Genomic DNA, 17,068 nt, shown 5'->3' with positions numbered 1-17,068 from the left:
CTGGAACAGATGTATTCTGCTTTTATGCCTCGCTAAAAGCATGATTGTTGTATACATCTTGTGATGCAGATTCTTGGACATATCATCCGTGATAATATCTGAGGTCATGGTTTTGGATTTTTCAACATCAGACCCCATCACCCAGGCGACCCAACTGGGAGTGATCAGCTCCCGGCCTGTATCCAAGAAGCGCTCATCCACTGCTTGTCCCTATGGATCCACAGCCATCGTGAGGCTCTCTCTCTGTTTCCTCAGGTCCACCCTTAGCTGCCAGTCCTTTGCTGTTCCCAGGAGGCCTGTTTGGGCTTTCGGCCGGGGATGTGGTTGTTCTCCGGCTCTTCTTACGAATGGAATTCCGCGCCTTGGGGATTGTAAGCACTTGCTCTGGTCGATGGCAGTGTTCATGGACTTAGCAACCGCCTTCAGCACCCGGTCGTTGCTCCAGCAATGGCGCCGATCTCCAAGCGCCTTAGCTCCACAGCTCGGGCCATGAGATCTTTCTGTCCATAGCTTCTTCCCATCTGGTCCAAGCACCCTGTTGCTGCAATCTCACCCACTGGCTTGCACGCTGCTCTTCAACCCCAGCCCTCACTTTGAATTGGACCAGGTCCCGCTTTACCTTTCCCTTGAGTTTGTTGTAGTGGGTTGTTGGAATGGTACCCAGCCCTGCACGACTGGTCGTCACCGATCCCGCTAGTACTTTGTGGAACAGCCGTGCTTCTGCCTGGTCCACCGCCTCATGGGCCCTCCACTTTCTGCCAGTCCTCAGGTCAATGCCAGGTTCAGCTACTTTTGGGTCCTTGGATTCCCTGTAATGGAGGACCTCCCTCACTCTGGCAACCTTGAACTCCTCAGCAAGGCTAATAATCGGGAGAGTTAGCTTGTTCCTATTGCCGTAGACTAGAGCATGATGCTGCTTAGGCTTCTAGGTAAATCCAACCAGCGTCGAAGGTGGCTGCTGACGCTCCTCTCGAACCCTTCCACAGTGGAGATGGGGAATTCATACACAAGCAATGGCCACAGTATCCTAGGCAGAATGCCATGCTGGTGTACCCACACCTTGAATTTCCCCGGAAGATGTGACTTGTCGATTGTAGTCAGCCAGCTCTCCAGCTGCTCGTTGATTGCGCTGATGGGAAGCGGCACTCTTTAGGGTGCAGTTAGAGGTTTTTCCGAGGCTCTTCACAGATTTCTGTGACTTACTTTCATTTGCTACTGCAATTTTTTTTAAATACAATTTAAGTTATCCTTTTTTATCCAGTGTGCCTTGTTGTATGTTGAGAGGTGTTATTGTCTGTGATGGAAAGGAACCAAGTAATTTACTCAAGTACTATACTTAAGTACAGTTTTGAGGTACTTGTAGCCTACTTTTCTTGAGGAATTCCATTTTACGCTACTTTATACTATACTTTATACTACACTACTTTTTTAGAGGAAATATTGTACTGTTTACTCCACTACATTGGTAACTTCAGTCTCCAGTTACATTACAAATTCAGATTATTAATACAAAACATTATCAAAAAATAAAATAGAACATATTAAGCTACACAGCAGTAGTAACTAAATTACATTAGCCCTACCTTTAACCACCGCAACATTAGATATTTACATTCATCTCTCAATTATTATAATCCAATAGAATATTATTCTGAAACAGGCATATCTGCAGAATGATTTATTTTTACATTTTGATGCTAATAGATTTGTAATTTTACTTTTTGAATGCAGGACTTTTAGTTGTAACAGAGTATTTCTACAGTGTGGTATAACTACTTTTACTTAAGTATAAATGCTCTGAGTACTTCTTCCACCACTGCTTATTGTCGTGTTTTCTATGCTATGATATTGTAAATTAATTTATTTTCGATTAAAAAAAACAGCTGTAAGACTTCACTCAGGGCAAAGCTCAAGGAAATATCGTCACAAGCTTCGCGAGATTTCCGCCATGGCTAACGGGATTTGACGTGAACTAGCTCTGACAACCACAGTGACACCGGTCGTGGTGGGGAAACATCTCTCCAGCTGCTAAAACGTCTCCTCCGGTGGTGTCATAGAGAGGAACTCTAACACTAACCACCCACAGAGGAGGTCCTGCCTGCCGGCCTGAAGCGCCCTCCCCGCCCCTCGGACTGACCGCTTCTGTGGTCCTTTAATCGGTCAGTCGGTGTCACATCCTTTCTTTAATGTTAGCATGTAGCGTTAGCTTAAACTAGCCCCAGTCACCACGGGAGGTTTCAATAACACAGTAGGATTCAGTCAGTATCTTCAATGGGTGATTATATATTCGGTGATATAAGTGTCAACAAGTCAGCAGCAAGCGAGTGACTTAAAATGACCAAACTGACGCTTGTCTTCTGTAGATATCATTTAATGCTAATCTTCACTACTGATAAGTTAGCTTAGTTAGCATTAGCTCATGTGTTGCTGACTGTCACAAGTAAATGCTTTAGTAAAAACAAACTGTCTATCAAGTGTGTCTGATTTATTCACTTGTTGACTGTTGGCTGATTAAATCCTATTAATGTTAATGCAGATAACTGTGTCTTTGGTCTTCATGTCAGATGTCACATGTGTAGTAGTTGTTGACCCCTGATGTAATCATCAGAAAAATCTAAATACACTTATTACTTTCTTTCTATTTTTTATTATTGATCAGTATATAATCAGATTACATACTAGGAACTTAACCTGTTGTTTTGTGCAAAGCGGACCCAGAAAGATACAGAAATAAAAAAAATATCCACATACAGGAATACATTGCATATAAAGCTACACACAGATATGAGGAAATTACAATTACATATAAAGCAGAGTTACAAGTAATAAATGTAGAATATCAAGCATAAATATGTGCATGTGATTGGATTAAAGTAATGCACCATGATCAGAATTTACTGATGTAGGATCATTCTATCGAGTGGATAGTCTGCGACTAACAGTGGTTGAATATAAAGCACAAGGTATAATAGAGTACTTGTACTCTATTTGATTATTGACATTTTCTCCTACTTTTTACTTATACTACACTACATTTGTTGCTTTGCACTAGGGCTGCAACTAACTTATATCATACATTTCATTACATTTTCTCTAAGAAGTTCTCTTTTAGAAAGAGATCTCAGCATTTTCTGACATTTCTGTATGGGTAATAGATTATCAAAAATAGTTGTGGAGGATTTTTCTGTCGATTTGGCTAATGGATAAATTGGCTAATCATTGCAGCTCTACTTTGCATATTCATATTCATAACAAAGCATATAATCAAATAACAAGTATAGTGTATTATTATGTATAAAGATAAGACATATTGATCCCTCATGATTGATCCGTTGAATCAATCATTTTTCTGTCATGTGAAGTGATAATCTATGGGTTTTGGACTGTTGGGCCTACAAAAACGACATTTTAAGACAAAACTTTGGACTCTTAGAAACTGATGGAAATCCTTTACAATTCTGACTGAATGATTAACAAAAGAAACCCTTAAATAAATGCTTTACAGGTTTTGTGAATCTGTTTTCAAACAATATATTGTGATATTCGTTTCTTGGTATTTTCCAGCCTCATCCAGCCGCACTGTGGATCTTTAGCCCTTCCGGCAGGACAGTGGCAGAGCCAGAGCCATCGGGGACCAGACCAGCAGGCAGCAGGGCTCCATGAGCGCCACGGGGCAGCAGCAGCAAGGGGGGGGGCTGCGTTCTCGCCGAAGCCTTGGCCGGGACAAAGACCCTGGGCAGGGCATGGGCATGGAGGCGGCCTGCTGCTTGGCCCCCGGAGTGCTGCGAAGGCTGATCGAGCTGCCCTCACCCCCCCTGTCCCGACACCAGCTCAAAAGACTGGAGGAGCACAGGTAACACTAAGGGCGCCCTCAATCTGTCCTTCCGCACCATGCCCCAGGCTTTAGGGTACTTGTCCCCTCTCCCCCCGCTTGCCAGCCGGTTTGTACTCACACTGCCTGGGCCTCGGCCAATGGTTCTTGCCTGTCCATACGTCATCACGTCGTAACACGTCACACGCATTGATGACGTCATCGCAATGCCTCGCTTTGTTTACAAATCTTTCCATAGACCTCAGACTGTTTTTGAATATTTTCATCCGACCAAATCTGCAGTAAACACTCCACCTCCACATCACACCAACGTGAACCTTTCGCCGCCATTGTTGTTGTTGTTAAATGTCCGCACAGGTCCGTCCTTCTATTTTCTATGTCCGAACAGGTGCACAGAAATGACATCAGAACCGCCGTAGGCCTCGTGCTCGTACACGTGCGCACGCTCGTGCTCGTACATGTGCAAACTCGCTCTACAAAAGCCCAGCTCTCTCAGACGGGCCGTGGACGGCCAGCTGGCCGCAGTTATGCGCGGAGCGGGTGCACTCACACTGCTCAAACGCACTAAGCTTTAGCCGAAAAACCTGTTTTGGCCCGGTGCGGAAGGACAGGATGAGTGCTCCCTGAGTCCTGCTCCGCTGACTGAGACAAACTGAAGTGAAACCTTCACCAGTGTTTCCCACAGAATCAGATTATATCTTTCACAGCTTGAATTCCCGAATTGCCAGGTGCCAGTTCATCTCCTGGGCACTGCCTTTCACTGTTGATCAAGGCACCGAACCCCCAACAACGCTCTCCATTAATTGCATGTATATAGGTCCTGTTTGTGCATGTGTGTGTATTTTCAGGCCTGTGTGAGTATAACATTAATAATATAATAACAGAGTGAAAAAAATGAATTGACACTTCAGTCGGTCCTAATGAAAGTTAAAAACAGTCATAATTATCACCCAGCCCTAGTCATGACTCCAACATTGTATAATTATCATAATTTTTTTGTCCCTGCAGGTACAGCAGTGCTGGACGCTCGTTGCTGGAGCCTTTGATGCAGCGTTACTGGGAATGGTTGGTGGGACGAGTCCCTTCCTGGATCGCCCCCAACCTCATCACCATCATCGGCCTGGCAACCAACGTCTTCACCACCCTCGTGCTCATCTACTACTGCCCAACTGCCACTGAACAGGTTAGTCATCACTCTGAATCACCGTTGTGCTGGTCTTCATGTTAAATCACATTAAACACGCTGGAATTCATGTTTTCTTCCACTAATTGATTCCAGTTGCTCCTTCTTTGCTGCTTTTTTATATTCATAAAATCTACTATCAGTGAACTCTGATCTTTCATCAAATGTTTCCCAATAAAAGATTACAGAAAAAGGAGCCGCAGGAAGGATTTTAATGTGAATCATCCGCAGGAAGGTTTTTTTTTTTTATTTAGCTAAACAGTGATAAGGAAAAAAAAAAAAAAGGGCAAATGATCATGAATTTATTAATGAACAAAAACAAGAGTAATATGAAGGTGTGAAGTGTTGAATTTGCATTAACAGCAAATGAACACAGAAGCAGATCAGAAAACAGACTTCTTGAGACAAAATGAGGTTTGGAGAATTGCTTTGAATAAAAAAAGTTTATCTTTTAGAACAGCTCACCTGTGTGTAAAACCAGGTCAGTGAATGAATGTATACAATACAAATATGCAGGGTTAAGTCATAGAGTGGTCTAGACCTACTCTATATGTAAAGTGTCTTGAGATAACCTTTGTTATGGTTTGTCACTAAGTTAAAATTAAATTAAATTAATATTTAATTGAATTTTGAGAGGTGTAAGTTTGATACTGTTTGTCTGAGCAGGTGGAGGTAATTCTGCTATTTCCCCCGTCGTTTCTCTCTGTACTGCTCAGCCATCGGCTCTGGGCATATCTGATTACATTGAAGTCTTATATTAATGGAGAAGGTCTGTAACACAGCAACGACCAGGGACCCTGATGTGTCATCGGGTATCACACACACTTTGGATTGTGATTACATGTGTTGATTTTGATCGCTAAAGGCTCACCTGATCTGACGAGATCGGATTCAGTCGTTAACGCTTGCGGCCTTCGATGCATAGTGAACCATGGTCCATATGAACGTGTTGTTTCAGGCTCCTCTCTGGGCGTACCTGCTGTGTGCTGTGGGTCTGTTCATCTACCAGTCACTGGACGCCATCGACGGGAAGCAGGCTAGACGCACCAACAGCAGCTCTCCGTTGGGCGAGTTGTTTGACCACGGCTGTGACTCCCTCTCTACTGGTCAGTTTGCTCCTATTTGACCACTGTAGGGCCTGACCCATATGGGATCTTTGAGACCGATGCGATACTGATTTTAGAATTTACCAATTACTGATATGGCGGCTGTTGTAGGGAGTTTTTCAGCTGGAATGAAAATCGACCTGTTAATTGTTGATAGTTCACCGATATGACTCAGCGAAGGTACTCAGAGGCTGCTTTCTTTACTTTATTCAAGAATATTTAATGTTATTACACATGCAATGTATTGTTAACCAATTCTAAAGAATAAATAAATCACCACAAGCACCGTATTTTGCATTATACATTCTGTTAAAGGTTTCAAGGTTGGCACATATATCATCCATATGTTTATCCTTCTGGCTCTATTTCACTGTGTCTCAGTGAGCCCAAAGCCCTTTTAACGTGGCCCGGTTTGTCTCTGCAGTGTTTGTGGTGTTGGGAACTAGTATAGCAGTGCAGATGGGCACCAACCCCGACTGGATGTTCTTCTGCTGCTTCGCTGGGATGTTTATGTTCTACTGCGCCCACTGGCAGACGTACGTGTCAGGAACGCTGCGCTTCGGCATGTAAGTCAACAAAGCTGCTGTTTTTTTTGTTTGTTTTTTTTGTAAGCAAGAAAATTGTCTCCAGCCATTTGTCCATAAAGTGCACTGATCTCTGGAGTTAAAGTTTAGTTGTTAGTGTCATTTTTTAATATATCCACCGATACCAGTTTACTGTATCTTTACTGATTCCAAAACATTTTTCCGACATTTAACAAAATAATCCAAATATATAAAAAATGCATCAGTATTTAATGTTATCTTGGAATTGAAATTTAGTAGTAGTTTATTTTTTGCCTGTAAATGCATGTTGTTGTTTAAATATATAGTTTGTTGCTAATCTTGCCTAAAAAGAGGCAGTTACTCAGATACCACAACTAAAAACATAAAGATTTCTGCAGTCTGAAACAGGTGTAGGCTGAAGCTAACTCTTATTATTTCTACCCTTTAATCAGGAAATATGTAATAAAAAATATATAAACAAGACACACACCTCCAGACACATTTCGGGACTTTTGGATTCACGTTGGATTGTATTTATATTATAAACGCTTTCCCCCCATTCTGATTCTGTTAAACGAAACAAACAAACCATCCTTCTACATATTGCAGTGTTATTATATGCTTAAATTCATTCAACATTAAAAAAAGTCAAACAAATACAGTGCCAGATTCAGTTTTTTGCAAAACATACGAGAAGCATGAGGATGAAAAAATAAAAAGGACATGAAACATTGAGTTAACTTCCTGTTTATCACGTCCACACAAACCAGCAGCAGGTTTTTAACATGTTTTAACTCTCGCTGGAGTAAATGTGGATGTATTTTGTGTGTAGATTTGACATAACAGAGGTGCAGATCTGTCTAGCAGGATTACAGATGCTCACAGCCACTGTGGGTCCCTGTCTGTGGAACATGATGGTAAACCTCCTGGCTGTCGCTGCATGGCTCACTGCTGTCTGCTTCCACAATGACCGCTGACCTCCATCGAGTTACACGTCTATTCTGCTTAAAGTTGCTGTCAGTAAAGTACGACTGAGTTTGGATGAAAGAAACTGACTCCGTTATCACAAAACTTTCAAAGTTATGATGCAAATTCTTTATTTGATATTACTAAGTTAGACAAATATCTGTGTGACTGAGTACAGACTGACAGGGGACTTCAGCCAGCAGGAAACGCTAAAGTAGGAATATTTAAATTCCCTTAGTAGGGATGAGCAAACTCCTGAGATATTTATATTCCTAAACATAATATAATAACTTTATTTATATATCACCTTTTTAAAAAGCATGATGATGTACACATCAACAAAGCAAGATAACAACAGAACGCCTTTTAAAGAAAGGACAGATGAATAACTAAAAAATAGATGAATAGCTAAACATTTAAATGAAATCAACAGATGATGGGGTAAAAGGACAATACAAAGGTGACAGCACATAAAAGCATGTCGATAACTTAAACTTAACTTCCTAACTACACAGTCAACTCCCTGTAAATGTCCCTGTATTTCTCTCTGTTTCTCTCTTCAAAAGATCAATTGATAATGAAAGTATTTGTAAACCCAGTTCAGACCAAAGATTTGTGACAAGACAAAACTGTTTTAGAACGTTGCAGGTAAAAGTTGCAGCGGTGTTAACTTAACCGTCTGGTCTGGACTCAAACCAGTCGAATTCAGTCTTAGCAAAGTCCGCTGGTCAAGTCACTTACAAACTGTGAGCTGGTTGAAAGAAGAGAAAGAGGGAGAGAGATAGGGTTGAGCGAGCAAAACAATTACAATAACGAGAGGGAGTGCTGTGATCGAGAACAAAGCAGTGAATCAGTCAATCAATACCAACACGTCTAAAGCTCACTGATTATCTCGTTATCTCCACACAAACAGAAATATAAAATCAACAGAGACTTCCTGGAGTCTCCTTTGGTTGTCTTCCAACACTTTGTGTAACGTGCTGGTGCTCTCTGGGACAGATTTTGAATACATAAATAAACCTCATAGTGACGACATGGAGGGAACAGAGGAGTGCTTTATATATATATATATATATATATATATATATATATATATTACTGATTGCATCTTTAATGCAGCTGTTGAATACTTCAGAGAGCATGACGGCTCCCATCGGCGTGTGATTGTGGAAGAAGGCTGCAGGATGACTGTGTGCTGGTAGACGTCACTAATCCTCAATGTCAACTCTCTGCTTTCTCCTCCCACTCAGCATTGATGTGACTGAGGTGCAAATCTTCATAATAATCATGTATTTGCTGGCCGCCGTGGGAGGATCTGCTTTTTGGCAGTCACTGGTAATTGTGATCGGTTCTACTTCTTTTTACTTAATAAGATTTAATTATTTCAGGATGTTACTTTATGTTGCTCTAAAATTATTATTTTTTAACATTAATGTTATCCGAAATACAAAGAATGAACGCTTTTACCATTCTCTAACATTTCTCATGGTGCTTTTGTTGTGGATCAAAGCTGAATGTACTTACAAAGGTTACAGTGATCAGCACATCTGTTGATGTGTCTGAGTTGTTTAATCTCTCGTTAACTGGAGTGCTTTTAACTTCTTGATTTTCTAGATTCCGATCCTAAATATCCAGATGAAAATGGTTCCTGCCATCTGCACTTTTTTAGGAGCCATCTTCTCCTGCACCAATTACTTCAGAGTTATTTTTACAGGAGGTGTGGGCAAAAACGGATCCACAATAGCAGTAAGTCTGGAAACTTCAGCGCTTCTTCTCATTGATCAAAGAACAGATCGATCCTCAAAATAATGAGGTCGAGATAGAAAGTCAGAAGTTTAACATACTACGTTAAAATGATTAGACTACAAAGTAATAGCTCTGTTCTCCCAGAAGACACATCTACCTACATTTATAAAGCAAGGAATCTCTGTCTGTCTTTACGTCTGTCCTCTGCATGTCTTACAAACTTTGGCCTGTAACTTTCCAACCATAAGTCTCAAACAAAATGTGGGTCCTGACAAATCTGTCCATTGAAGCCACAACCTATTTCTGTCTAGACCGATTATCTGCCATTTTCAGCCCATGAAATGGTCATTTTTATACATTTGGTGAGAAATGTCAAGTGTTTCATCACAGTCAGCTAAAAAACACGTTTAAGTGAGCAGTACCTCAAATTCAGAAGATTTTTTTACCCCCAACAAGAAACCTGTCTGTAATGGATTCAGAGTGAGCCATTTCAACTGCACGTGTCCCGTCACTGACGCCTCCCTGCACCTTCGTGTCAGAGCTGTTAGCAGGCTTCTTATCTTTACATTTTATTCGCTGTAGTTAATTAACATTTACTTTGTTAGTTAGCCAAACTAAAAATTAAAAGTGTTGGCTACTGTCTGGTTAAACATTAACTGCACGCTGGTGTCTGTATTCAACACCACTCTGTATGGTTTTGATATTTAAAATTAAAATATTCATCTATTTGACCTCCTCACAGGCAGCAATTCACTTTAAAATGCTTTTGACACAAAAATGAGCAGCCCAACATTTGTGACCAGAATAAGTAGATTGTTGTTACATGAGCATCAGTTCATACTACAGATGCAGGCAGAGCAGTTTGTTTCCACTCACAATAACCATCTGTGTTTGTGTGCTTCTCTCCTCAGGGAACCAGCGTCCTCTCTCCAGTCTTACATATTGGCTCAGTTATCATTTTGGCGATGATGATATACAAGAAATCTGCTGTCCAGCTCTTCGAGAAACATCCGTGTCTTTATATCCTGGCGTTTGGCTGCGTCTCGGCCAAAATCACCAATAAGTTAGTTGTAAGTCAAAACCTACTTTTTTTACTGATTACTAGGGATGTCAAACATAATACTGAGGTCACAGAAAGAATAATATAAAAATGTGCTATTTTATCTTCTGGTGTGGAGTTAATATTATCATTTTTGTGGTTTATTTGTACTGTTTTACCCTGACATAGGACAGATGTTTATAACCATCTCAGAAGAGTTCACGACCAAAAGGAAGAGAGAAGACAGTAAAATATATATGTTAATGTCCAGTACGTGTTTACTGTAGCAAAGTACAAATACTGGAAGCAGGAGAAACTGTGACTCATCTGTTTAGCTTTACCTGACTAAAATTCAAATTTGGCAGAAACTTGTAAAATGTGATTAAGAGTCTGCACCAGATATTGAGCAGTTAACAACTCATAAACTTTTCTTACATTATGAAACCAGAGTGTTTTGTAGAAGACTTTGGATAAATGTTCTTCAAATCTTAGAAAATATGACACTGTTGACCGAGTTAGTTTAGTTTTAGTTTAGTTTTTTTAATTTTGAACATGTGAAAGGAATTACAACAAAAAAGAAGTAATGAAAACAAAAAATAAATAGGAATAATATTTATGTTTAATTAACTTTAAACAGTTAAACATGTAAAACGAGTCGTAAGAAGAATAATTAGTATTATAACATTAAGTATTTTCTTTTACCCCTTCTCCATTTTCAGACTTTATCACATATTGACTTCCATTTTACATCTATTTCATAATATAAAGTTAAGACATTTTGCCTAGACATTTTTCTTTTTAGTACATATTTATAATCCGTGATTACTTTTTCCTCTTTGTACTTTATGAAAATTCCTTCTTTATACCTCTTTTTGTACCTTTACAAAATTTAAGGATAATAATGAGAATAATGTTTGTTTGCTTTCACCTGTTGCCTTTTCAACTGAGTTGCATCTTTATTTCCAGTTGAGTTGTCGTGATTTGGAGTTAACATGTTATAACAAAAGTTGTTAGGAACAACCGAGCAGACAAGACAGCAGTCAACACAGCATACAGATAATAAAAAAACAATAAAATAATCAGCTGAAAACAAAGAACAAAATGTACTTTACAGTCAAAACAGCCTCAAGGGAGGTACTTTTTATAACCTCACGGGGTTAAAACAGAGTTGTCTTTAACTCCTCACAGACTGACGGAGAAATCTTTAAATCAAATTTAGGATTTAAATTGTGTCGACTTTAGATATAGTTGCTTTGTAGAGATATTAGTTCTCATTCATTGAAACTGTTGTTTTTTATGCTAATGTGTGTTTTTCTGTCCACAGGTAGCACATATGACAAAAAGTGAGATGCATCTCCACGATTTAGCCTTCCTCGGACCTGGACTACTGTTCCTGGATCAGTATTTTAATAGTTTTATTGACGAGTACCTGGTGCTGTGGATTGCATTGGTGAGTATACAGGATGATACTTTAGGGTTAATGCACTTAGTAATTTACTATATTAGTATATAGTCAATTAAGATTATGTTTAATCAGTGATGGAGGTTGATTTTGTTGTATGGAAGAAAGAAAATAGTTTAAAAGTTAATTAGGAATGACAAAATAAAACACTCACAGTAGGTCCACATTATGACAAAGGAAGTCACAATTGTTAAACTACAAGACACAGTCACAGTTATGAGGAAGTCAGTTAATTTTCTTTTTAGATTATGAGAATCAAAAGTATGAGATGGAAATGACAAACGCCATTGCCTTTTTATTTGCTTAATCAACGTATTTGTTTGGACAATCTTTAAGCAGGCCAGGTGCCTGACAAAAAAGAGCGACTAACAAATCTGCAGCTGGACCAGAAATGCTATTACTAAACCCAATTTACCGAGACTTATCAGTAGGGATGTAAAGATATATAAGGATATTGAATTAAAAACAAACTAAGGCTTGGCTTGTGTTCCTAGTTTGTGAATTACATGTTGTTGTTTTTTAAAAGAATATCAGCATATCTCTAGTTTCAGGACCTGCGATCTCTGCACACTCACAAATAAGTGCATTTCCATGTTCATGAATATCCAGTTTATGAGGTTTATGATCATATTCAGGATATTGTGTTTACATGAGCAGAGAACTCAGGTTATTCACATGATGAGCATTCTGTAAGCAGAAACAAACCAGCATCAGGAAATATGAAACACTACATTTGCTCTGAGTTCATCCTCCGTCTCTCTTCACCGGCACACACACACGCGTGCGCGCTACTGTAGCCCTGAATGAATTACGTAATAACTTGCTCCGCATTGCTGCCAGCCTGTGTCCGCGTAGGACAGGAAATCAGTGGATGATGAAGATGCATTGTTAGTAGGCTAATATACACATTATAACTCGATATGCTACACTTACAGAGACGTACTATTCCTAATAAATATATGAATACAAATATAATATAAATATAATAATTCCAGTTATATTCAATATAGTACTTAGGACAATGAAGTAAAACTAATGTTTCTATTTTCTTTAGATGGTATTTTGACATTTTAAAAAAGCTCACTAAGGGCGTGATCACACTGTCCTTTTGGCCGCAGCCAAAACCGTTTTTTCAGCTAAAGCCTAGTACCTTTAAGCCATGTGAGTGCACCCGCTCCGCGCTCAACTGCGGCCAGCGGACCATCCACGGCCCGCTTGAAAGAGGTGGGCTTTAGCGGAGCCGTTTGCACATGTACGAGCACGAGCGTGCGCACGTGTACGAGCACGAGCATGAGCCCTACGGCAGTAGCGTTATGTCCGCCTGTTCGGACATGTAAATAGAAGGACGGACCATGCGCGGACATTTAACAACAACAACAATGGCGGTGAAAGGTTCACGTTGGTGTGGTGTGGAGGTGGAGTGTTTACTGCAGATTTGGTCGGATGAAAATATTCAAAAACAGTCGACAAGACGCACAAAAACTCCGAGGTCTGTGGAAAGATTTGTAAACAAAGCCACACACACGCGATCAATGCGTGTGACGTGTTACGGCGTGATGGCGTATGGACAGCAAGAAGCATTGGCCGAGGCCCTGGCAGTGTGAGTACAAACGGGGCTCGGGCGCGGGGGGGAGAGGGAGGGGGGACAAGTACCCTAAAGTCCAGGTCTCGGTCCGGGAGGACAGTGTGATCACGCCCTAAGGGCGCACTCACACTTTCCTTCCGTACCGTGACCAAACAGGTTTTAAAGCCTAGTTCGTTTGACCAGTGTGAGTGCAACCGCTCCGCGCCTAGCTGCAGCCAGCTGGCCGTCCAAGGCCCGTTTGAGAGAGATTGGCTTTTGTAGAGCGTGTTTGCACTTGTAGAGCACCAGCGTGCGCACGTGTAAGAGCAAGAGCACAAGGCCTACGGCGGCTCTGACGTCATTTTATGTGCGCCTGTTCGGACATAGAATACAAACATCACTTGGCTTGAGTTAGACCGTTCATACAGTATATATTATATACTATTTCGGCTAATATAAATAATAAATAAACATATGCCAACTACGTATATAGACAACATTTGCTCAATCTACTAACTACCGAGCCATAGATACCAGGGACAGACACCCCCACCCCCGAAAATATCGCACTTAAAGAATAGGCACGTTCGACACGGACTCGCTTGTGCTTGACGCTCGGGCACTTCTACATCCGGTAAATCCTCCCTCGTTCAGGAGAAGCAAAATGGCGCCGTCCTTAGTGGAGCCTGCGCCACTGAGCAGCTTTCCATAGGAATGGATGGCGCGCCATTTTGTGTCCGCTGTCCGTGCTTCTTTATGTGTCCATGAGCCCGCGCCACTGGGAAGCTCTCCATAGGAATGAATGGGCCGCCATTTTGTGTTCTCTGGCCGTTCTTCTTTCTGTATCCGTGGATAAAACGGACCAGCGCGTCCTGGTGCGGCCGCCGCCATCTTTGCCTCGCTGTCTGATGAGACGACGGACTTCGAACATCAACGAAGTTAAAGTAGACAGCAGCAATCTGACTCATTTTTAGTGTTAAACACTTTGAATCGGCGCACATTTGAATCGATTTAAACTGTCTCTGATGCATCGGTCCAACCCTAGCTCAGATTTGAGCACCAACCAGAAGTTAGAGGGAGAAACTGCAGTGAAGTGGAGGAGACACACAGACAGAGAGGCTACCGGCCGCGGCGGCTGCTCAATGCAAATATATATATTTTGTGACAATTAGCCAAAAACAGGTTGTTTTGCAGTCTATAAAACACTTATATAACAGGCCTTGTATTAACAATAATACCTCAAAAATTCACTTGCACACTCGGGCAACCAGAAAACAATCTCAGCTTCCCAGATTAGTGTCATTGCCTGCTAAGTAACAAGAACGATTTAAAATGATAACATACACACATCAAATTTACTTAAGCATAATTATTACATGAAGTCAAATGTATAATTTTATAAGTTGAAACTGAGATATACATCAAAATTATGAGATACTGAGATAATGCTTGTATAAATTGAAAGTGTATAATAATAAGTCAAATTTGAAACATGCCAAAATTATGAGATAAGTAAGGCCTCGATCAGACTGAGTGCATTTTAGCAGCCTGAGGTGCTTTTCTGTTATTGTTTTGAATGAGAGTAAAGCACTTGCTTGCTGCTTTTGTGTTGCTAAACGCCACATGTTTTTACAGAAGCGCCCTGAAAGCGTCAAGTTGAAAAAACTTTAGTGTCATTTAACGTTACAGCAAAATAACAGATGGGGAGGCGTCATTCGGGGGTTACCAAGTAGCAGGAATAACAAAAAAGGCAGCCTGGCGTATAATGTTTTTAACCTGAAGAACGCACTCTGTCTGATCGAAGCCCGACTTCTCTTTTCCTGTCACTAATGCATTTACTCCTGTTTGACGCCGTTTCTTTCTCTTCCTGCAGATCATTTCGTTTGTTGATTTGGTGCGTTACTGTGTCAGTGTTTGCAACCAGATTGCCTGCCATCTTCACATTTTTGTTTTCAAAATCAAGCCTTGCTCAGTGCTCAGTTCAGCGCCTCACTGAGGACACGCCGGCCATTACTGACTCTGTCCCTTCCCATTAGTCGCACTCATCTTTTCTTCCCTCTGTTTTCCACGTAGAACTGCAGGGGATGATGTGGTGTAAAAAAAGTATGTGCTTCTGCCAACTGAATGTGAGGACAAATAATATATATTAAGATACTGGAGTATTACTGTAATTGTTTCTTTTTTCACCAGTGCAGAATTTGAATTTGTACCAGTTTCATCTTCTGCTCAATAATAAGAATTCTCCTGCGGACAAACTCATGAGTGAATATTTCAGGAGAGTACAGGTGCTACTCTGTATGTTCAAGGAGAGAAACTTAAATGTGTTTTAACTGTTCGTGTGCAAAGAAAAATGTATAGAAAATTATTCAAACTTTGCTTTTCATGATTATAATTTTTGTAATACTTGCATAATTTTACCTTTTTGCTATTGTAAATACCAAACTGTTACAGTGTCTGTGCTTTTTCTTTTAAGTTAAAAAAAAATCATGCTCCGACACATTGATAAACCTTTATGTATATGATTTTAAGATGACTTTATCTCCTGCACATTTCACGAAAAACTGTGCAACTGAATCAGCAAAAATTAGGGTTTGGAGGAAACTTAATGCCGACTTCAGAATGTTATTGAACAAACCTGTTTTTCATTTACTTCACAGACTGAAACCGCTTTGTTGAAATGACTCGTTCAATTTTTTTTGTCACTATTCAACTCTTTGGGTTTTTATGTGTATTTTTATTGTCACCTGTAATGTTATATGCTAATATATTCATCATGATAGTTTGATTAATGCTTCATGGGCTTCCTCAACATTTTTTAGTTATACTGTAAATAAATTATGACACATCATGCACGAGAGGGAAACACACAATGGCCACAATTAGATTTTTTTCACGTTTTTCTAAACTTCAAGGTTCAATCAGAGCTGTGCAGACGTGGATAAAGGGTTTGATGCTCAGATTTTCACACATTCTCATAGGAACAAAGATATATATATATATATATATATTTTGCTCTACCAGCGGTCACTTCTGTCACTTCAGGTCCAGCTGGTATTATTAGGGCCCAAGAACTGACGCAGTCTTCGGAGAGGGACCTTCTGTTTTTGCTAAAATTATTATTCCGGTACCAAATTAATTGCCTTTTTGTAAGCTTTATCATATTCAAAAACTGATCAAACTTCACAAATAATTCAGTCGTGGTGAAAATATACATATTTCATTGTTTTCAGAAATGGATGTGGCAAATCGACTCGCTAGCGCCCCTTAGAAATCCGCCCCAACTCAAAGATTGACGAAAAATTTTGAGAAACGGTAGGCATATATAACCCATCCAGGCGTACAACAAAGCCACTTGGAGCAATATCCTAAACTCAACAGGTAGTTGGCCATTTTGAATTTTATGGCCAATTTTCCACTTTTGCACGTGTCGTATTTTAATGAACTCCCTCTAGAGATTAAACACTATCAACTTCAAAATTGCTCAGAAACCATCTAAACACATGTCTGATAAAACGATACAGAAAACTCTGAGTTTTCACTGCACGTTAAGTGTCCCGCCCTGAACCCAATAATAATATTGACTCCTGCTGGTGACAGGAATTTACATGTTTTTATACTTTAACGA

General features: G+C 40.2%; 1 protein-coding gene across 2 annotated transcripts; it reads left to right on the top strand.

Annotated features, from left to right (window-relative positions):
* The first annotated feature begins 2,002 nt into the window (after window positions 1-2,002).
* Window positions 2,003-16,182, top strand: cept1b (choline/ethanolamine phosphotransferase 1b). Of its 2 annotated transcripts, none has more exons than XM_083939877.1 (10): window positions 2,003-2,159; window positions 3,594-3,853; window positions 4,841-5,015; window positions 5,974-6,121; window positions 6,546-6,687; window positions 8,883-8,967; window positions 9,247-9,378; window positions 10,290-10,448; window positions 11,742-11,867; window positions 15,317-16,182. In XM_083939877.1, exons 2-10 carry the CDS (start codon window positions 3,660-3,662, stop codon window positions 15,437-15,439), a joined length of 1,284 nt encoding a protein of 427 aa, XP_083796003.1. In that variant the 5' UTR covers window positions 2,003-2,159; window positions 3,594-3,659; the 3' UTR covers window positions 15,440-16,182. The 2 variants fall into 2 exon arrangements, with proteins under 2 accessions (XP_083796003.1, XP_083796002.1); XM_083939876.1 differs by having other exon boundaries at window positions 3,565-3,853.
* Window positions 16,183-17,068: the final 886 nt, after the last annotated feature.

Source organism: Echiichthys vipera (assembly GCF_963691815.1).
Source record: "Echiichthys vipera genome assembly, chromosome: X".
NCBI classification, from domain to species: Eukaryota; Metazoa; Chordata; class Actinopteri; order Perciformes; family Trachinidae; genus Echiichthys; species Echiichthys vipera.
The sequence above is the reverse complement of the archived record's forward strand: the minus strand, read 5'-3'. Positions and strand labels throughout refer to the sequence as shown.